Source organism: Anabrus simplex, chromosome 4 (assembly GCF_040414725.1).
Source record: "Anabrus simplex isolate iqAnaSimp1 chromosome 4, ASM4041472v1, whole genome shotgun sequence".
Taxonomy (NCBI): Eukaryota; Metazoa; Arthropoda; class Insecta; order Orthoptera; family Tettigoniidae; genus Anabrus; species Anabrus simplex.
The window spans coordinates 435,167,192-435,189,676 of record NC_090268.1 but is presented as its reverse complement, the minus strand read 5'-3'; the positions used below and the strand labels follow the sequence as shown (position 1 = coordinate 435,189,676).

At 41.1% G+C, this 22,485-nt stretch overlaps 2 protein-coding genes and 1 pseudogene across 4 annotated transcripts in view; 1 reads left to right on the top strand and 2 right to left on the bottom strand.

The window, feature by feature from the left end:
* Positions 1-22,485, top strand: part of LOC136872067 (leucine-rich repeat-containing protein 15) — a 444,903-nt gene that overhangs the window by 160,149 nt on the left and 262,269 nt on the right. The gene's annotated exons all lie outside the window — the stretch shown is intronic.
* LOC136872069 (lysozyme) overlaps positions 3,337-22,485 on the bottom strand; it is a 170,659-nt gene continuing 151,510 nt past the window's right edge. For both annotated transcript variants that reach the window (XM_067145932.2, XM_067145931.2), the window contains exons 4-5: positions 19,939-20,002; positions 3,337-3,646 (exon numbers count right to left, since the gene is read on the bottom strand). In XM_067145932.2, the coding sequence (XP_067002033.2) occupies positions 3,513-3,646; positions 19,939-20,002 (198 nt within the window). In that variant the 3' untranslated portion in view covers positions 3,337-3,512. The remainder of the gene's footprint in view (positions 3,647-19,938; positions 20,003-22,485) is intronic.
* Positions 12,619-13,309, bottom strand: LOC137500448 (uncharacterized; annotated as a pseudogene).

Genomic DNA, 22,485 nt, shown 5'->3' with positions numbered 1-22,485 from the left:
ACTGCATACAATTAGGTTAAATCTGATCTAAAGTGTGTCAGTTTACACCCAGCTGATGTGTTTGATCGAACAAAATGACGTCCTGTGATCTGATAAATGGACACTGCTCCTTTGAAACAACGTTAAGAAGAATACGAATCTTATGAAATGTAGTTCCAAGGTGAGGTAGAAAATATTTTCACGACCATTATACGTACAGTACGTGGTTAGGTTGAGTCCGAAATACTCTGAGACAGATCATCATCATTAGTCGTTGTGCTCATTACTGAGCGTCGTGACCTCATAACTCCATCATTTCCTTGTTGCAACCTTGACAAGATGTCTCCATCCAGAGCGGTTTTCACATTTCGTCTGAGACAGATAATAGAGAATAAATAGATGCAACCTAGCTTGGTCGAGAACGGTTCAGTTGACCACTATTCTTCCCCGCGTCACTATCTTGGAGTACCGTTATTTCTCTCAGTATACAATACCTGCCTTATCGAAAGTTATTTATGGCCGTCGGATGTAGTGAATTAGCAATTGAGATGCAGAGCTTAACGTTGAGGACGCATGCACACTGCAGATAACAGCTCGTTCCTTTCAAGTGCTTCTCTTTCTTTGTACTGTCATTCCATTTATTAAATGTATGAGATGTCCACATCTTTGTGCCACATCAAACACAAGTGCACAAGCCTTGGAAATAACTACTTTTGTAAGGAGGGCAAGTCATAACTGTTAGTTGACACCCGGCATACAGGGAGGGTGTGATCACCACTGGCTTCCCAGCAAGGCGTCAGTGGATTGAATACCGAACATTCCATGCTGGATTCTGAAGACTTGTAAGTGAATGGTTAGGATTCTATGCAAAACCGAAGGTTCCGTCGCTAAGATCCTGATAACAGTCACGTAAATCTACAACCTTGCTTATTTTTGGGAGAAACACAAGAAATTCTATGTTAGTATGTTATTTCTTCTTTATTTTCAATCTGCTTTGCGTCGCACCGACACATTTCATGGCGATGCGACTGGAAAGGGCTAGGAGTGGGAAGGAAATGCCGCAGCCTGGTGTGAAAATGGGAAACCACACAAAACCATCTTCAGGGCTGCCGACAATGGAGTTCGAAACCACTATCTCCTGAATGCAAGCTGTTAGCTACATGACACAAATCCCAGAACCACGTGCTTGGTAGTGTTTCCTTACCGCAAGACAAAATATTATCCGAACTATGATGAGTAAATATACGAGTATCTTTAGACAGTCTGATGTTCCTGTTTATGGAGGCCTTCACTGCAGAAACAATATTATCGATATATTTTTACAGATAAATCATTTGGAAACAACCAACCAACAGCGGATACACCCTTTCCACTTAGAAAAGGATAAACAAGAGGAACAACATTTTTAGCACAGTACAAAGTGACGAGGAACAAAACTAGAAGTCAGGTAATGAAGAAACACATTTCAGCAGAAAACATTTCTTCTTCAGGATCACAACGCCAATTTTTTTAGTTTCTTAAACAACAAGTGATTTTATTAAGCCTTCGGGACTTAAAACGATATCAAAGATATTTTCGTTCATAGGTACTGTAGTATTCTTAATTCATTTTAAATTTAACGTCACCGGGCGAGTTGGCCTTGCGCGTAGAGGCGCGCGGCTGTGAGCTTGCATCCGGGAGATAGGGGGTTCGAATCCCACTGTCGGCAGCCATGAAGATGGTTTTCCGTGGTTTCCCATTTTATACCAGGCAAATGCTGGGGCTGTACCTTAATTAAGGCCACGGCCGCTTCCTTCCAACTCCTAGGCAATTCCTCTCCCATCGTCGCCATAAGACCTATCTGTGTCGGTGCGACGTAAAGCCCCTAGCAAAAAAAAATTAACGTCCATGTAACAACCGTCCCCGTTCCCCCCGTCGCACACTACCTCTCCCCACACTCCCCCCTCCAACCCATACATCCTTTGCTAACATTAGTTTTAAAGTTAACAAAGATTTAACTATGTGATTGCTTTATGATTTTTATCTAAGCTTTTGTGTATGAAGCTGACGATGATCACAAAGCGATGGAAACATGTCCTGTTATTCTTAATGATTTTATAAATTGCCAAAGGGAAAATAAAAGAAAGGTATCGATTACGTGGAAATATTTTCTTACATCTAAGGTTGTCAGCGACGGAGGGATTGTAAATTACTAGGACTGGGTAGGTATCGGATGTAGCCTTAATTAAGGTACAATATCAGCATTTGCCTGGTGTGGAGATGGAAAACAACGGAAAACCATCTTCAGCGCTGCCGAGGGTCGGATTCGAAACCACTATCTTCCGAATGCAAGCTAATAGCTGCGCATCCCGGACCGCACGACCAACTCGTCCAGCAATCATTGTGATGTGATGTGACGAGTCAAATATTTTAACTCATTTAGCTCGAGTTGAATGTGTATTAGAGTTAACTCGAGTGATGATTTTTGGTGAAACTCCAATAAAGAACACTTGCTTGCTCGAACATGAGGTCACAAATACGAAATGGCTGTCCCGATTGCTTTCTGTTCATTGATTGATTGATTGATTGATTGATTGATTGATTGATTGATTGATTGATTGATTGAATCCTAATCTAAACAAGAAATCAGTTATTAAATTCCTTATTTACAAATTATTGAGACGCTTTGCTTTGGTTTTATTAAACAGGGTGCTAGGAAGAACGTGAAACGTGTTCATCAGCGTTAGAGGGTTGGTCGTACTGATAAATAATTTGAAAGCAGTAATTCGATAACTCGAACTGTTGTGATTTTATCGCGGAAGAAATTGAATGCGCTTTGCGAGGCGATGTTGCTAAATCTGTACATGGCTTGAGACCGGTTTGAGAGCCTTGCCGAGAAATCATCATCAAAGGAAAGACACCGTGACTTTCAGCTCGTGTCACCGTAGCCACTTGCTATGGCGCGATGCTGTCAGCTCGGAGCTCCGCGTTCAAATCCCTCCCCTGCGAAGTTTCATCCTTCCATTTTCAGCGAAGAGGAAATTCGAAGATCCTCGAAGAGAGTCTATGACTGCGATAACACAGACAGAAATGGACTGAAAATGATGTTTATTTCATAAAAACACATTTTTTCCTTCAATTTCTCAGCACACTTTATTACTAACACAAATGTGAATCATTTTCTGAGTTGATTAACAATATAAGTCAACATATTATTGCGATATACAGGTTTCAGTTGATAAATATAACCTGAATGTATTGTTTATTTAAATATAATGATGAAACATTCTTAATTAATTTCACACATTTTTGTAAGTCATGAAATTTTTATCCCTGTCTAGCAAAAATGGTGACATTTTATACAAGTCTATTATATGCTTCCATGTCTTCCTTAATAAATATATGTTAAGGAATCAAACAGATCTTATAAACATATTCTAAATTATTGATTATTCAGATTATAATTCTTGATTTTCGTTTTGTTTAAATCACCTATTCATTTACGTACATGTTACTCATTTTAACTCCACTAGTTGTTTAAAATGGGTGAAGATCTAGCACTTGGAGAGGTCAGGCAGTGGCTTCCCGTTACACTTGTTCTTCCAACCGTACCAGGCAGAGAACCCGTGCCTCCTGTAGATCTTGAGGGCGCACTTCGCATCATCCGATATGTCGTCGTTCAAGAGATCTGAAACATGTAACACCTTTATTATGGTACCTGCCATTAGCATTAATAACTAAAATTACACTTCAGAATGAACGGATTAAAAGTTTTAACATTCTTTACTTTCCTTCTTAATTCTCATTACGCCGCTTTCACCACACCTGTGAGGTCGTGGGGGCGAACTATGTCTAGCGTGTGGACTTGGCCCTGTTTTATGATCTTATTCCCTTCCTTGCCCCAACAATATGTAGAGGGATGTAATATACGGCGGTAGAACGTAATACACAGTTCAAAAATTTAGGGGAACAAGTTTTGTAACGCCTGGTATGTGAACGTTAATTTGGTAGATGGGGTTCCAATGGTCGTACAACACGCTACTCAGGGTATGTCAAATCGAACTTATACTCCATCTGTAGGCGTAGCCATGCATTAAATGGTCAGGTAACCCCTCAAAACAAAGCGAATAGCAGTGCGTCCATGTGTCGTTGTGAGGTACACAGACTACTGCTGTCATGTGAACACGGAGGAAGGAGGGTCTTTTCGTCGTGTTGCTGTGGATGGATATCTCTCAGTCAGTTATTCAACGCTTGTGGAATCGCTACAATGAGACAGGCCAGTTCACAAGGAGAGTTGGACAAGGTCGTGGACGTATGACAACCCCACAGGATGACCGATATCTGACCATCTGTGCGTTGCAGCGTCGTTCCGCAACTGCCAGAGAACTGCAACAAGACCTCAGAATCGTCACTGGAGTCACGGTGTCTGACCAGACAGTAAGGAACAAGTTAAGAGAAGTGTCCTTATGACCCAGGCGTTCTGTTCGAGTGCCCCGTTTAACGCAGCAACATCACGCAGCTCGCCTTCTGTTTGCCTGTAACTTGCAACTTCGCCAATGGAGACCTGTGTTCCCCTGACACAGCGTGATGGACGTCAACGTGTAATGGAGATGCCGTGGTGAGCAGTACATGCCAAATGTTGTCCAGGAAGGCGACCGAATCTGGCAAGGTTCTGTGATGATGTGGGGTGGCAACAGTGTTGATGACCGTACGGATCTTGTCGTCGTCCGTGGTAACCTTACCGCTGCGGGCTACATCGAGCAGATACTGCTACAGCATGTGCTGGTTGCTGCATACGGTGTTGGCCCTGAATTCGTACTCGTGCACGACAGTGCCAGGGCTCATGTAACGCGCGAGAACTGGACATTCAAGAGATGGAATGGCCAGCAGTGATTCCGACCTTAATCTCATCGAGCATGTGTGGGATAGGCTTGACAGAAGTGTTCGTGAGCGTCCTGTTCCACCACAGACTCTCCAAGACTTCGAAGAGGCTCTCATTGAAGAATGGGCCCTGATACCGCAACGTGACTTCCGTAGACTTATACAGAGCATGCCACGTAGGTGCCAAACTGTGATAAATGCTCGTGGAGGACATACACCATACTGAAGCTCTCAAACTGTGATAAAAATCCACGCTGGAGGATTGTTATCACTTTGTTTTCGCCCCTATTTGGACATTTCCGTATGTGTTCTGAAAAGGAACGCGAATCCATCGATGTTCTTTTGTATACTTCAACGGTAAAGAATAAAGGTTTAGTTGGTAATATACCTGGGTGTGAGATATTGTTTTGCCGAGCATGGCATACGTTCAAAAACATGTTCCCCTAATTTTTTGAACTGTGTAGAATACTCCCTTCCACTAGTTCCGGATCACTGATACTGGGATTATTTTCTTATGTATTACTACATTAAACATTACAATTAAACTTATTAATTATTTCAATCCAATTTCTAAATTGTATTATTTAAATGTATATATTTTTGTCCTAGATTTTAACATTGTTATATAAACTTTTGTCACAAGTCTTAATAGCTATCCTACAATTACAACATACATTATGAATGAACCGAATGAATAATTAATACACACTCTTCTCATCCACCAAGAATAGCCACCAACTGGAAAGAGAGCATTCATTAATGAATGAGTGATTGATTGATTGAATGAATTAAAGAATGAATTAAATGAATTGAATGAATGCTATCAGCCTAACGCGGCGAAACCAGCAGCTAAGGAGAGAACATTCCATTCTGGATGAATTACTGACTGACTGACTGACTGACTGACTGACTGACTGACTGAATGAATGAATGAATGAATGAATGAATGAATGAATGAATGAATGAATGGTGTGAATTGCTGCATGCATGAAAAGAAGTCCTCTCTCCCAGTCACGGATAAACACCAACTTGGGAGTGAATTACATCATAAATGAATTAATTAATTATTTAATTTTATCATTAAATTCACATGCCATTTAATAATTAAATTAAGTAAACAACGATAACGACATTACAATACAACAATTTATGTATTGATACATTTAATATTATATTTAAACCTACTAGTAATTATATCCAACCCCCACGTTATCCTCTTGTTTTCTTTTTGTCCCAGATGTATTACAGTGGAGTAAGTTGGTACATTTTTGATCAAAACTTAATTAATCGTACACTCACAGTTTATTTACAGTGCTATCAACATTTTCTAAAATTTACAATGAAATAACCATCTTAGAAATGGCACGCAGTATTGATAAAAGTATTTAAATAAGGCCTCCTTATATAAAAATTATACGAAATAGCCTGTCTATCACTGGTTGTACAATTTTCATTTCACATATTTTACGCACACAAAGTATCTCTTTCCTTTACACTAATACGTATTCTATTTTATCGTGTATTGCAGTTCTGGCATTGATTCCGCGGTCCGTTTTGAACAGCTTTATCACAGTTACAGTCCAGATCACAAAATCCACACTGGTTGTTTTTCGAATGCTTTTGTTGAGGTTTATCAGCTTGAAGGTTTGTTTTGCTTGCCATGCCAGTTTTCTTCTGATTTATGGTTTCTCTTAAGTCATTCCTGAAAAGACTTTTTTTTAACTTACCAGTTTGGAAATGCTGATATGATCTTATATGGATGATGTTACCTTTGGTCTTTCTTGGTGTGAATACCTTTCAGGTGACGGTAATATTTGTTTCATAGAACCGACGGGTAATACGGCTCTTGAAGTTGCAGCGTTTTCCATAATGGCTGGATTGAGTTAGTACTGGACTGTAGTCGTTCATTGCATTTGGTGGCAGGATGAAGAGCATTTTGAGCTCAGTGTGTCAAGGAGTCTCAGCAATTTTAGACAGTACTGTTATTTCTTCGAAAACCACATGCCTGAAGATCAATTAATCTGCATAATTGCCCATTTCATATAAACTTTTTACTCTCACCTTCTGCGCGGCATCATCAGGAGAAAAATTCAAATATCTATCATCGAAATTGTACCATTCCATCCGATCGAAAATGTACCGCATTACTTCAAAAAAGGATCCATAACTTAGTTACAACGAAAAGTAAGATATAGTTCCGACAGTATCATACGCCCAGCTTGAGGTTCATAGACCTATAGCGTTATTACAAATAGCGCTTTACAGTTCAAGGAAAGGTCCCAGAGCTTAGCTAAAACAATTTCAACCTTAAAACAACGTGAAATACAATCAAAATTGCGATGGAAAATAAGCAATTTCTTGCGAACTAATAGAAAAATTGTGGTATTTTTCACACACACAGAGGAGCTGATTCAGTGTTTTCAAAGTCGGTCACACTCAATCGGTATCAACAATGAGGAACGAAATGTAGTGGATTTCATCGGAATTGTACTTCGAAATTGTACCACTCTGCCCTACTCATTAATACGTCTATGTGATGGTAAGTAGTATGGTGTTTTGTGTGTAAATGTTGAGGAGTGTATTAGGAGAAACACAAACACTTAGTCTCCGGATCAGGAATCGAACCTGAGACTGTCTGAACCGAAAACATCGACGATGACCACACAGCTAAAGAGCCGCATATCAGGTATAATTTCTCCACTATTAAATCGAAGAGGCTAATTACTACTATGTCACAAGTCATAACTTCAACACACAGGAAGTGTTTCTTATCTTACCTCCCAACTCCGTCGTTAAAACATGCCGTGTTAATGTGTGGCGCCGCCCCTGCCGGAGAGAGCCCTCATAGATGATTAATAGGAGCAGACGTCCTGTAGACGAGATAATGGCTGAGTCGAGATTGCTATCTAATAGAGCCGAACCCAGGCCCAGGCGCGGCCAGATTGCACTATATGAGAGAAGAATTATGAGACTTGTTTGCAAACACTTTGTCGATAAATAAATCACCGAGAAGCGAACGTATTCAAACTTTTATAACGTGGAATTATCAAGTGTCAGAGTTACAATGATGTACCGTCCTGGCCCCTGAGACTGTACTGTCATGCAGTAGTAAATTACAATGCAAAAGAACGTAGATATTTGGGATACATCTTTTAAACCCTTACATTATGTGACTCTCCCTACACAACCGTAGAGAGGGCAAGGCTATCCTAACCATCGAACTATTTGGATTGGACCAGACAGATTTGAACGACACTTCGGTGAATGATCTATTAATAAATCCTAAATCTAATGGCTGTATTAAAATGGTAAAGTTATAATTAATTGCTGACAACTCGGATCAGTTAGCTGATGATAATGATGTAGAATGACCTTCCGCATACCATGTACGTCATGAAGGGTGTTTGTACTTAACTTTATGGCAGCTAGGAGTGTGTCCACAGTTCTTATATTGTTTTCAATTTAGTGAATGCTCTGTCCGAGAAGGAAACTTGAAGTAGATTACGATGTTTTTTTTTGTTTTTTTTTTTTTTTGCTATTTGCTTTACGTCGCATCGACCCAGATAGGTCTTATGGCGACGATGGGGTAAGGAAGGGCTAAAAGTGGGAAGGAAGCGACCGTGGTCTTAATTAAGATACAGCCCCAGCATTTTCCTGGTGTAAAAATTGGAAACCACGGAAAACCATCTTCAGGGCTGCCGACAGGTGGGCTCGAACCCACGATCTCCCGATTACTGGATACTGGCCGCACTTAAGCGACTGCAGCTATCGAGCTCGGTGGTTTGAAATGTGAGGTAGGCAGTAGCCTCATTTGCTCCCTGGCTTATACGACCCGCTGTACCATCCTTCAGATAGTACGCATGTGTAAGTTGTGTGAAAACGTTGTACCGTACAAGAAGAGAAATTTCCACACAGGAAAATACTGTAATTTATGTCAGCAAAGCCCTACGTCAGTATATACTACCTGAGATACAAATTTCAAATTTCAACTTTTATTAAGACATTATTTTGACGTCATATGTATTCAGGGTCCTACTAATACTCGGCAGAAACAACTTTTTTACTTGACTCCCTACGCCTCATTTACCGAGAGTTCTTTGTTAAAATCATATAAAATATATACCAGGTGGCTCACGGACGCCGTACTTTCTACTTATAAATGTCCCGCATGCATAAGTGATGTGTGGGGTGTCTACCAACTGATTTTAACAGGGGAACTACTTTACTGCCAGCGGGCAGGTTACGTCAGAATATGAAGAGATAAGAAACAGAGTCACACTCGCAGCATGTTACTCAGCGCTGGCGGTCGAATGCACCCCTTGCATTAGTAAACATCGTTTTCGACCGCATAGTTTTAGGCTGGTGTATGCTACAGCCGCACTATATTTGCTGTCTGCATCTCGGCAGTAGCTAGTGTGATCAGCAGCGGTGAATACACAGACATTATTTTTAATCTGGACAGTCTGGTCGGAATGCAACAGAAGCTCCAAACAGACGTATGCCTTCTACATACGTACTTCGCCGAACAGTATTAGTTTTTGTTTCATACATGCAACTCTTCCATCGAGTGGAGCGTCCTGAGCCACCTGGTATATTAAATATAGGCCTACCGAAAACGAGATTTTGGCAACATGAACAGAATTTACCATCTACAAACCTAATGTATGTTATTAGCACGTATAGTGCATTAATATATCAAGATATTGGGGTTTTAATACTTCTGTATCGTTTATAATGGAAGCTAAAATATTATGTAGTATGTAATCTTGTATATATACAAGGTGTGCATAAGCATTTGTAAAAAAGCATCGGGAGGGGAATAATTCCTGGGATAAGAGCAAGAGCCTGTATGAAAATTCATGGTGAACTTAAACCATACGGACAAACTTCAGAAGGTGATTACTGAGAGAAAAATAAACAAAAATGTTCATATCAACTTATGTCCGCAAATAAACATTTGTCATGTTAGCTGCCACTGCACCGCACCGAGCTGGCCGTGCGGTTAGGGGCGCGCAGCTCCTAAACTTGCATCCGGGATATAGTGGGTTCGAATCCCTGAAGATATTTTTGGTGGTTTTCTATTTTCACACCAGGCAAATGCTGTACCTTAATTAAGACAACGGCTACTACCTTCCCACTACTCCTAGGCATTTCATGTCCCATCATCGCCATAAGACCTATCTGCGTTGGTGCGACGTAAAAGCCAATTCCAAAAAACTGGCACTGCTATGCATGACATCATTGCCCATAACAACGCTGTGAGTTTTCATGTTGCAGATTGACTTTTGTATGATCGTAGTGAAGTGAGTGAAGTGCAATGGTCCGTTGTTCATATCAGAATCAAGCAGAGATACTGTTTACGTGCGAACAAGGAGTAAAGTACCCCTCAGTCCGGTCCCGCGGTGTACGTCTGTCACCGGCGGCCCCGGGTTCGATTCCCGGCCGGGTCAGGGGTTTTAGATTGTAATGATTAATTCCGCTGGCCTGGAGACTGGGTGCTTGTGTCCGCCTTAACATTCCTTTCCTCACATTCAACACATTACACTTCCTCCATTACATAATACATGCAATTTCCTCACATATGGTGCCAGTAGGAGCAAAAGATCTACATAGGTCGACGCCCCGAACAAATAGCATTTTTATTTAAAAAGTACCCCTCACACACAGCAACACTCGAATCACAAAACATTTGCAGCCATTTTCCATAGTAATGTAATGTTACTCTATTGCAGACTCGCCGTCCTAACAGTCTTATCAGTTGAACACAATTCTACTCCTCAATCCAAAATTGAAATCATTGAACTTCCCCGGAAGAAACTGAGGGTCGTGGAGTAAAAGACAGGCATGATATATGTACGTCTATACCACATGGATAATAATAATAAAAATAATAATAATAATAATAATAATAATAATAATAATAATAATAATAGTATATTTACGATAGGAATAGGAAGTGTCGCGAGGCTCGCACCGTGATGTAGCAATAACAACATAACTTTTAGGGTGTCTGATGGGTCTTACCCCTATATTTATGCAATATTCATAACATAACCAATGTCTTTCATTTTCTCATAATTTTGTAACTCTTACCATTCTTTTCCTTTTGCGATTTATCCAAACACTTTATCTCCCCAGTGGGTGGTGTGAAAGTATGCATTATCTGTACCCCCCTGCATGTCGTCAACGGCTATGAAGAGGGGAATAACCAAAGAATCTCTACTCCCTCTCTCGTCTTGTAAGCCCAAAATATCCAAAATCCATGATTCTCTGCTTTCCCGCGTAGCGAGGTAAATGTGCGAGTGCGAACATGTTTTTCTTTTTTTGTCCCAGGCTCCCGACCCCACCACAACGTTTGCTATAAATTTCTCGATACACCTGGTGGAAATACAATGTGTTGCCAAAAGTAAGAGGAAGAGGTGCCCCTGAGCAATCTGTCATGACGATGGCAACACGTCGTGAGTTAACCGACTTTGAACGTGTGATGATCATCGGCTCGTGGGCCATAGCATTGCGGAGATTACACGCGAATTCGGGTTTCTGAGGTCAACAGTGTCGAAAGTGGATCTTCAATATTGCAGAGAGAATGTTACCACCCACGTAAACCGCCGCAAGGGAAGACAATAGGTGTTTAACCAACGGACATCACGTCGCCTCCGCAGAACCCTACCGCGTGCTTGACGGGCTACTGTATGTCAGATCACCACCCAGTTGAATGTTGGGAGTCAGGAAACCATTTCTACCAGGACTGTAAGGAGGCAGCTGCACCGCATAGGCTTCACGAGCCGACGACCAACTCGTGTCCCTTTGCTGATATCTCAACACAGAGCTCAACGGCGTGCATGGACCCGCGAACATCGGTAATGGGGCATGGAACAGTGGTATGGTCCGATGAATCCCGGTATTTATATGAAGCTGATGGGCGGGTGAGAGTGTGGCGTATCCCCCATGAATCTATAGATCCTGCGTGTGAACAAGGTTGTGTCCAGCCGGAGGGCGGCGTTCCCATGGTCGCAATTAGATCCCATTGTCCGGTTGCAGGGAGCGCTGACAGGTGCACGTTATGAGGACATTCTTTCATACTATCTGCAGCCCTTGTTGGCCGTAGAGCACCCTGATGGAAATGCTATGCTTCAACAGGACAATGCGCCATGTCACCGCTCTGTGGTGGCACGCAGGTGGTTGGAGGAGCACTCCAGTGAAGTTAAGATCATGGATTGGCCCTCCAGATCCCTCTATCTTGATCGTCCATGCATTTATGGGATGCTGTCGATGCTGGCGTACGCTCCATGAACACCGCACCAACTACACAAGACCAATGTGGGTAGCAGTGCAAGGTGCGTGGCTCCAGATCCCTCGAGAACGACTCCAACACCTTGTAGAGTCGCTGTATTGCTGCTCGCGGAGGAGCACCTCGTTATTAACATCACATTCAGTGTCTTCCCGTGACTTTTGGTCACTCAGTGTAGCATAACCATTGTGCAGACTAGAGTACAATTGTTACTCGCTTTAGTAAATTTTCATTCTAACCTATTACTGCCTAAAAATCCCGACTCTGGATATCAGTCAATGTGATGCAGCTTTCCACGCCATCCTATCACCTGCTAACCTCCTCATTTTTACGTAGGCTAACTACTACCTCTCACATCTACTGCACTCTGTTTGTCATATTCATTACTTCGTATACTCCTACCGTTCTTTCCCACTACAGTTCCTTCAAAAGCTAACTGAATAAGTCCTGAATGTCAGAAGATGTTGTTTGAGTCATCAGTCCATAGACTAGTATGATGTAGCTCTCCATGCTACCTTATCCTGTGCTAACATTTTCATTTCTACATAACTGCTGCATCCTACACCTGCTCTAATCTGCTTGTCATATTTATACCTTCGTCTAGCCCTACCTTTCATACCCACTACGTTTCCCTCAAAAGCCAATTGAACAAGTCCTGGGTGTCTTAAGATGTGTCCTACCATTCTATCTCTTTTTATCGTCAAAATCAGCCACAACGATCTCCTGTCACTAATTCGATTAAGTATCTCTTCTTTCGTAATTCGATCTATCCATCTCACCTTCAGCATTCTTCCGTAACACCACATTTCAAAAGCTTCTGGTTTCTTTCTTTCTGAGCTAGTTATCGTCCATGTTTCACGTCCATACAATGCCACGCTCCATATGAAAGTCTTTAAAAACATCTTTCTAATTCCTATATCAGTGTTCGAAGTGAGCAGATTTCTTTTCATAAGAAAGGCCTTCCATGTTTATGCTAGTGTGCATTTTATATCCTCCTTACTTCTGCCATCGTTAGTTATTTTATTACCCAAGGAACAATATCCATCTACTTCCTTTAAGACTTCATTTCCTAATCGAATGTTACTTGCATCACCTGACTTCGTTCGACTGCACTCCATTACTTTTGTTTTTGGACTTATTTATTTTCATCTTGTACACCTTACCCAAGACTCTGTCCATACAATTAAGCAATTTCTCCAGATCTTCTGCAGTTTCAGATAAAATAACAATATCATTGCTGAAGATATGTCCTATCAAGCCCTTCTTCTGGTCAAATTTCTTCTCATCAACTGAAGTGGAGGCCAACGTTTTATATATAAAAAATACTCTTCCCAGCTTTGTCTTCGTTTTTCTTGAGCCGGTACTTCGTACGAATTTGGCCTAGTTTTACGGACGCATGCCCTTTCTAACGGCAATTATTTGGAGGAATATATTTACTATTGCGTGTTTTTCATGTGATGACTAATGTTGCGTGTTGTACGAAGATGAACAGATGTGTATTAAGGCGAACCCAAGCAAACAGTTCTCCAGATAGAGAAATGAGCCACACTCCGTTAAAACTCCCGACCCGGCGGAGAGTTAACCCAGGGCCCACTGAACTGAAAACTACAGTAGTATGGAGGACTCTGTTAAAAATACTGTAAATAATTTATAAATACTCCCTGATTATCGGAGAGTGGAAAGCGACGAAATCTAGCGATCTTCACTACCTGCAAAGCTGTGGCTCCACGACAGCAGTCAAAATTCTGTTCTCATGCTAGACATGTCCGTCAGGATTGAAGTTCTTCTCCAGGAAGGCAGGAAACGTCAGCGGAAGACCACACATAACAACTGTTAATCATCTTAATACTCATATACGTATTCCAGAGGGCTCTCCGAGAAAACGATGACTCAGTACGGCCAGGAAACACGCAGGAAGTGGAATGTGGCGCCTACACACACTTAAAGGACGGAGGTATGTAATCCGGGCCACTACAGTTATTAAAACCAATACATCTTCCATCTGTCTGGTGACCATGATCGCTGGTGTCATGTCTGTAAGGTCTGACACGGTGGTTAGCCTGTTCGAGTCCTGTTGGTGCAAAAGATAAATCACAATGAGAAGGTTCGTCGCAGGTTAGGAAAGGTGGTGGTATACAATTTCGAATCGCGAGGTTGCGTGCCAAAAGCCTCACGGCAGTGTTGATATGGAGTGAGGGCATTTAACGCTTTGGTAGTGATTCGTCCGTCGGATGGCGAAGTTAAGCCTTGAGCAGACCCCTTTGTGTTATTCAACAAACCAAACGACATGACGCAACAACCCCGAAATGCCATGGGTTACCAAGCGACCGTTGCTCAGCGCGAAGACGTATGGTCCTGTGGTCAGCACGACGAATCCTTTCGGCCGTTATTCTTGGCTTTCTAGACCGGGGCCGCCATCTCACCGTCTGATAGCTCCTCAATTGTAATCACGTAGGCTGAACCCCCTGTGGGTGGGGGCGGTAGAATAACACCCACGGTATCCCCTGCCTGTCGTAAGAGGCGACTAAAAGGGCCCCAGAGGCTCTGAATTTTGGAGCGTGGATTGGCGACCACGGGGCCCTTAGCTGAGTCCTGGAATTGCTTCCACTTACTTGTGCCAGGCTCCTCACTTTCATCTATCCTATCCGACCTCTCTTGGTCAACTCTTGTTCTTTTCCGACCCCGACGCTATTAGGTTTTCGAGGGCTAGGGAGTCTTTCATTTTCACGCCCTTCGTGGCCCTTGTCTTCATTTTGCCGATATCTTCATTTCTCGAAGTGTCGGATCCGTTCTATTTTTCCCTCTGATTAGCGTTATATAGAGGATGGTTGCCTAGTTGTACTTCCTCTTAAAACAATAATCACCACCACTCACGTAGGCTGAGTGAACCTCGAACCAGCCCCCAGATCCAGGTAAAAATCCCTGACCTGGGCGGAAATTGAAACCGAACCGGGTAAGAGGCCGGCGGTGTTATTCGACAGGAATAGGCTATGTGCCGACACCGGATTTCACGCTCTCCCTTCTTCGCGTAGGTTGTTGTTGGACCTCGAATATACAGACCTGCAACAAGCCTTTCCAGAGGCCACACGATATCAATCGATACATTTTCCTTGGCTCATTGACAAGAATTCACACAGTCCTGAATTTGATTGTTCAGTTCATTCCTTTGGTTCAATTTCTACTCTCACATTCTGTTTGTTTCTCCATGTACAATTTCGTTCCGAACTACGTGGCGTTTGCTGGCCTTGCGGGTTGCTTACCAAATGGCTCAGGGTTACTGGTCTATGATTACTAGGGAAACTTGTCATCTAGCCCGTTCTACAGTTAAGTAGCCGAATTACACACATTTTAGGGGTTCTGGTAGGCCATTTCCCTAATATTTATGCAAATCTGACGTCATAACCATTATGCGGGTTACATGATCCTCGCTTTAACCGCTAGACGAACAATCTCCCACCATCATCTGTTTGTAGTTATAATTTTCCTCGTTGAGACAAATTCCATCAAGTGATTTCTTTTTTCAACAAGTTGCTTTACGTTGCACCAACACAGACAGGTTTTATGGCGACGATGGGATAACAAAGGGCTAGGAGTGGGAATAAAGCGGCCGTGGCCTTAATTAAGGTACAACCCCAGGATTTGCCTGATGTGAAAATGGGAAACCACGGAAAACCATCTTCAGGGCTGCCAACAGTGTGGTTCGAACTCACTATCTCCCGAATGCAAGCTGACAGCTCGCTACAAAGAGAAAAGCCGGGAAACATAACCGTAAGCTTCAGTGGCATTGACGTTGACAACTTAAACATGTAATATACGTAATATATATATATTCTGTCCGACTCATTGGCTGAATGGCCAGCGTTGAGGCCTTCGGTTCAAGGGTCCCGGGTTCGATTCCCAGCCGGGTCGGGGATTTTAATCGCCTCTGAGTAATTCTTCTGGCTCGGCGACCGGGTGTTTGTGTGTCCCTGCACTTTCCTCTTCATATTCAAACAACACACCACGCTACCAACCACCACAGAAACACCCAATAGTGATTACATCCCTCCATATAGGGTTGGCATCAGAAAGGGCATCCGGCCGTAAAACAGAGCCAAATCCACATGTGAGACACAGTTCGCACCCGCGAACCCACAGATGTGGGAAAAACGTTAGAAAAGAAGAAGAAGAATATACATAATATATTCTCTTCAGTTCTAACGATTTTCTCATTTTTAGGGTTACTTGGAAGCACAGCTGTGAAAATGGGGTATTTTATTCTTTCCTGACCTTTATCCAATTACTTTTGGTCGGCACTTTGTATGGATTTAGTATAGTTTTACGGCGACATACCCTTTCCTTACGCGAACCCTGTCATGAGGGATCTATTCACTGTTGTGTGGTGGTTTGTAGTGTGATATGATGTGTGTTATGATGAACACAGACACCCATCCTCCCAGCTAGACAATTAAAAATGCTTCAGAAAATTCTTCTCTAAAGTTTCCTTTTGATTTGGTATTAGTTAAAGTAAATTCTGTCAGTTTAATTAATTTTTGATGAAGTCCAAAATTCTGAAGAAAATTGTGTATACAATCATATGCATTCTTAAAGTCAACAAATGTTATTACTATAGGCTTGTGTTGTTTTCTGTAGTATGACATTATTTATCTTAGAGTGCTAATCTGTTCAGCACAACTTCTCCAGGGTTTAAAGCATCCCTGGTATTCTCCTAGCTCGTGTTGTTGTTGTGTTTTAATCCCCCCACGTAAGATCATGGAAAAAACTCGTATATGTGCAGTCCAAGATAGATAATCCTCTGGTTTCTCTTGTCTCTTTTTTTTTGTGAAGAGGGTGTATTAAGGCCGTTGTCCAATGTCCTGTAAATTATTCAGTAATCCAAATGTTTGTTAAAGCCATGTGTTATAATAATAATAATAATAATAATAATAATAATAATAATAATAATAATAATAATAATAATAATAATTGTAGCGGGGGTACACCTCTACGCCGCACATTCGAATTTTCCGCCTGGACCTACTTAAATTTTTCCTCTGAAGATGTCACTGTGTGAATTTCGACTTGTTTTTGTTTACTATTTATCAAGTAGTGTGGACATTCCTTCATAGATGTTTCTACTAAAAAACTATGATCATGCACCCTGGTGCGAAGTGAAGGAACTTTATTTGAAGAAATTTTATACTCATAAGTTTTTGTCCTTACTAAATTTCGTTCTTTCATTTGTGGATTGGCAATATTAATCTTTCCTTCTGCCAGTTTTGAACTTAGCCAATCCAGAATGTCTGTAATTAATTTTGACCAATCGTGTCTTTCTTCTTCGATTTTGATGTGTAACTGTAAGCTACCCAATAAACGCCTGTGGGTGTGTCTTAATTATTCATGAAAGGTCTCGAACCTTCCCCGAGGCTATAAAAACTGCTGATTTTCTTGTCTCTCGGCCACTTCATCAACATCTAACTTAGTGTATGGACGTGTAGCAGGAGGCGGGAAGCGCCTCTTCCATCTGGCAGCAGTTCTTCAGTAAGGTAATGGCCGCTTAACATCTTTATTTCTTGCTAGCTCAGCAGTTTAACCCGCGGGAAAGGTCCGAAACATTTACAATGTAACCTACCTTTCCACAAATGTAAACTTGTGCCGGCTTATATAAAAACTGCATATATCTGTAACTGTAAATCGGGGATAGAGAGTGCTTTACCCTCTCGAGCTCCCCTTCATTTTGACTTGAGGTGACTACGTTTTGGTTAACTGATTTTCTACTCTTCCTTAATGTGTTAAATTTATTCGTTATACGAGTCACCTCCATAGTTTGGGAATAGCCCCTGTTTCATCGGCCTAGTGCCTCTTAGGTTTTAAGACGTTTCATGTAGGAGTGCAAATTCACGTCTCCATTCAGTTTTGCATTTTGGGTCATTTACTTAACCTATTCTTTTTCTACTAAGGCCCAGTAGGTTGGGTACAAGATACCCCCGTTTCATTTTGTGTAAGTTGTGCCTTGATGGCAATTTAGTGTAAAGCCTGCTATTGCCTTTAATAGGCTTGGAAAACTGAGAGCGGGTCAGCTCTTTTAAGTATTGGATATGTTTCTCTAGGAGGCTTGACATTGCTAGGTGGGAGCAAGTGCTCCATGTTATTAGGGGATTTCTGCCCTTTGGTAAATATGTGTTTGTGAGCTTAGAGCTCATATTGTTAAATTGTCTCTAAATTTTGGATTTTCTTGTTTTGGTTAAAGCCTTGTCATTTTACCTAACGTTTCATTGTTATAAAATTTGCTAAAGTTCAATTTTTATAAAAGGAAATATAACCTTCAGTTTAAGTTTTAATTTTTTTTTCTTTTCTTGACATTTGTAGTTAGACCCATTCACCCCTGCACCTTCTTTCACCTCTGCTGTTCCACAGATACCTCGGAACAACAACAACAATAGTAATAATAATAATAATTATTATTATTATTATAATAAGACGACATAACGACGACGTAGAGAAGATTACCGATACCATCTGGAAAAGAAGAATTATTTATATGGGCAGGTTACACGAATGCACACAACGGCATCATTACCTTCTTTCAGCAGAAGGAAAGCAAAGGGGCTTGGTTCATTGAGGTGGATAGAGTCCTTGAAGAAGTGGGAATCACACGCAGTGACATCCAGGAGCGTGTGCCACTTAAGAAGGAACTTCAAGCGTTCCAAGTTTTCCGAGACAAGCGAAAACTAAAAACAAGAAAGGCATTGACAGAGTAGAGGAAGGAACGACACCGAGAACGCATGCTGAAGTACTGGGCAGACATCAAAGTCAGAAGTAGCCAGTTGAACTGACGTGGTCCGAAGTTAGCCGATACCACATGAATAATAATAATAATAATAATAATAATAATAATAATAATAATAATAATAATAATAAACTCCAGAGGCCCTGTTTGCAGCAGAATGCCGTGCATTGAACAGGAAGGGTTTAATTGTCAAGTTAGAAGCCAAAGAAAGAAAGAAAGAAAGGGAAAGAAAGAAAGAAAGAAAGAAAGAAAGAAAGAAAGAAAGAAAGAGAGTTCCTGAGAAATATCCTAGGACCAATCAGAGAAAATGATGAGGACAGGAGACGGCAAAAAAATGAACTGTGCCTGCATGTGGAAAGGATAACGGACACCATTCGTAAACGGAGGATTAATTTTTACTGCTGCATAACACACATGAGCTCGCAGAAATTGATCAACCGGAGCTTTTCGTACTTTGTAAAGAAGAAAACAAAGGGACCATGTTTCACCGAAGTTGAAAAAAACCGTCAAGAAATAGGAATCACTCATGAAGACATCCAGGAACGTGTTCACCAGGAGAAGAAAGTTCGAGCATACCAGCGATTTCAAGAAAAGCCGAAGTTGAAAACAGGCAAGAAGTGGGCTGATGAAAGAAACAAGCCTCACAGAAATCAAATGCGGGAATACTGGGAAGGAATTAAAGATCAAGGATGCAAACTGTTGAATTAAAGTGGTCCACAGCCGGCCGAAACGAAGCACAAGAAGAATTAATAATCGTATGGCTCCAGCTTGAGAGCTGTAGACATTCTCAACTGGTGCCATTTATCTGACCTGTCTACCAATTTCTTCATTACAATAATGCTGCTATCCAGCAACCGAAAGCGAATCCTACTGGATGGTTGCTATGGCTGACTTTTTCCCTCCGGGCTTCATACGGTGCAACACCAGAGATCTTTAACACGACACTCCTTCAAAAATCGTCCATCACAGTCACAGAAATTGCTTTCGTATTCGTTCAGTTTGAGGAGTAATACAGGCTACAGTATAAGAACATATTTACCTGAGCACTTGATATTGCAGTCACCACCCTTGCCATTGAGACCGCACCAGTATCTGCTGTTGATCTGAAACAAAATAGAAGTAGTTCGTATAAAAAATGTACCTCAACTCACTCATCGAGACCCAGTAGAAGAACGTACCTACCAGCAGGGCGGGATATCGGGTTCGACTGACTAAGGGGCAAACACCAAGACGGAACCCGCAACACAAAAGAATTGAAAATATTAAAATATTAAACCTGTTCAAAGATAACAGCATCAACTCTCAGTAATAATCTTGAATACGCGAATTTGTTTAGTTGGTGCAAAAAAGTATGTTTTCCACGTTGTATAAATAACCAATTATACTTTATGAAACCATATCATCAATGTTACTGTTAAGTATTATTAAATGATTCACTTTGCAACGCGTTCAGTTTCATTGTTTATATAAAATAGGTAGTAAATATAATCAAAGAAGAATATGGAAAGGAAATCACAATCCAAGGACAGGAAATCAAAATTAAATAATAATAATAATAATAATAATAATAATAATAATAATATAATTATATTATATATCATATATAATATTGTAAATAATAATAATCATATATAATATTGTATATTATTATTATTATTATTATTATTATTATTATTATTATTATTATTATTATTATTTTGTGTATTCACTCTGAAGGCTGGTTGGATCATCAACAGCTCCTCCACCAGCTATCAAATATTGCTTACGAATCACTGAAGAGGCATAGTAGGGAAATGAGAAGTGAGACAGTTTCCTGTTGTTTTCCTCTTTGAACCAGAAATTTCTATTGCACTTCAGTCTGCCAAGCCCACTGAAATGCTCACACCAACCGACCCTATGTGCAACACTTTCACACCATTCATAGCAGGCATTGACTGCGTAAGGAATGGTATTACTAGCGTCTCTCTTACCTCGGTCAATTTCATATCATCAAAGCCAAGGATGAGACGGAGACACGTCAATGAAAGTAACAAATTTATTCTAGCCCATACGAGAAGACAAAGTGCACGGCAAACAGTAGGTCTCACAAGCAAAGCAATAATAATAATAATAATAATAATAATAATAATAATAATAATAATAATAATAATAATAATAATAATAATAATAATAATAATAATAGTGATTTTATCTCCCAATAACTACTTTTTGTAGACGCTAGTTTTTGTAGACGCCGAGGTGCGGGAATTTTGTCCCTGGGAGACTTTTTTATGTGCCGGTAAATCTACTGACACGATGTTGACGTATTTGAGCACCTTCAAATACCACCGGACTGAGCCAGGATTGAACCTGCCAACTTGGACTCAAAAAGCCAGCGCCTTAACAATCTGAGCCACGCAGCCCGGGAGGAAATCGAAACTCTGAGATTTGTCAATGATATTGTTATTTTATGTGTCTGCAGAAGATGTGGAGAAATTGCTGCATGGTGTGGAAACAGTCTTGGAGAAGGAGAACAAGTTGAAAATAAATAAGTCCAAAACAAAAGTAAGGGATAGCAGTCGAGTGAATCAGGTGATGCAGGAATTATTAGAATAGGAAATGAAGTCTTAATTGAAGTAGATGAATATTGATCATAGCTAACGATGGCAGAAGTAAGGAGGAAATGACTAGTACAACCAAGGAAGGCCTTTCTTAAAGCGAAATTGACCCCCTGTGGATGGGGGACGTCGACGAAGAAAAACCCACGGTATCCCCTGCCTATCATAAGAGGCGACTAAAAGGGGCGACCAAGGGATGATTGTATTAGAACTGTGGAACTACTTGTGACTAGTACCATCACCCGGGGAACACCATGGGTCACCTTTACTTGCGAGTAGTACCACTATGTTAGGTACACAATAGGTTTGTGGTTAGTAGCAACAGAGGGTGAATCAATCTGGGTTTTACAGTACCCGTGATGAGTACCATTGTGAGAAACACCACGGGAATACCGAAGCCCATGATTAGTACACCTAGGTGAGGAACACCATGGGTTTGCGTTGCCTATGAATGGCGCCATTATGTGAAAAACACCATAGGTCTGCGTTACCTCTGCGACGTGCAATACTTGTGAGTAGTGCCATAATGTGTGGAACACTGTGAGTCTGCGCTACTTTTGATTAGTACCGCAACATGACAAATACCATGATGCTACTTTACTAGCGATAAGTACCATTATGAGGGGCCGTTGGCCTGGATTTTGGACCCCTTTATACAACAAGCATCCTCAATTCAGGATTGTGCTTTAGAAGCAGTTCCTTGGTCAGCAATACTACTGTTTATGATAGTTTCTGGGAAGGTAGGGATTTGCGGGTCGGATCCTGGGAAGGTAGGGATTTGCGGGTCGGATCCACTGATTGTTTTAAATTCATATCCATCCTTTCATTCTTCATCATCACGTTTTTTATTCTGGTCAATGGATGATTTTGAACTTTCAAATTTTCATTACATTTCGTCTCATTTCGTACCATTAAGGGCCGAGGACCTAGATACTAGGCCCCTTTAAACAACAATCATCATCATCATCATCATCATCATCAAGAAGAGA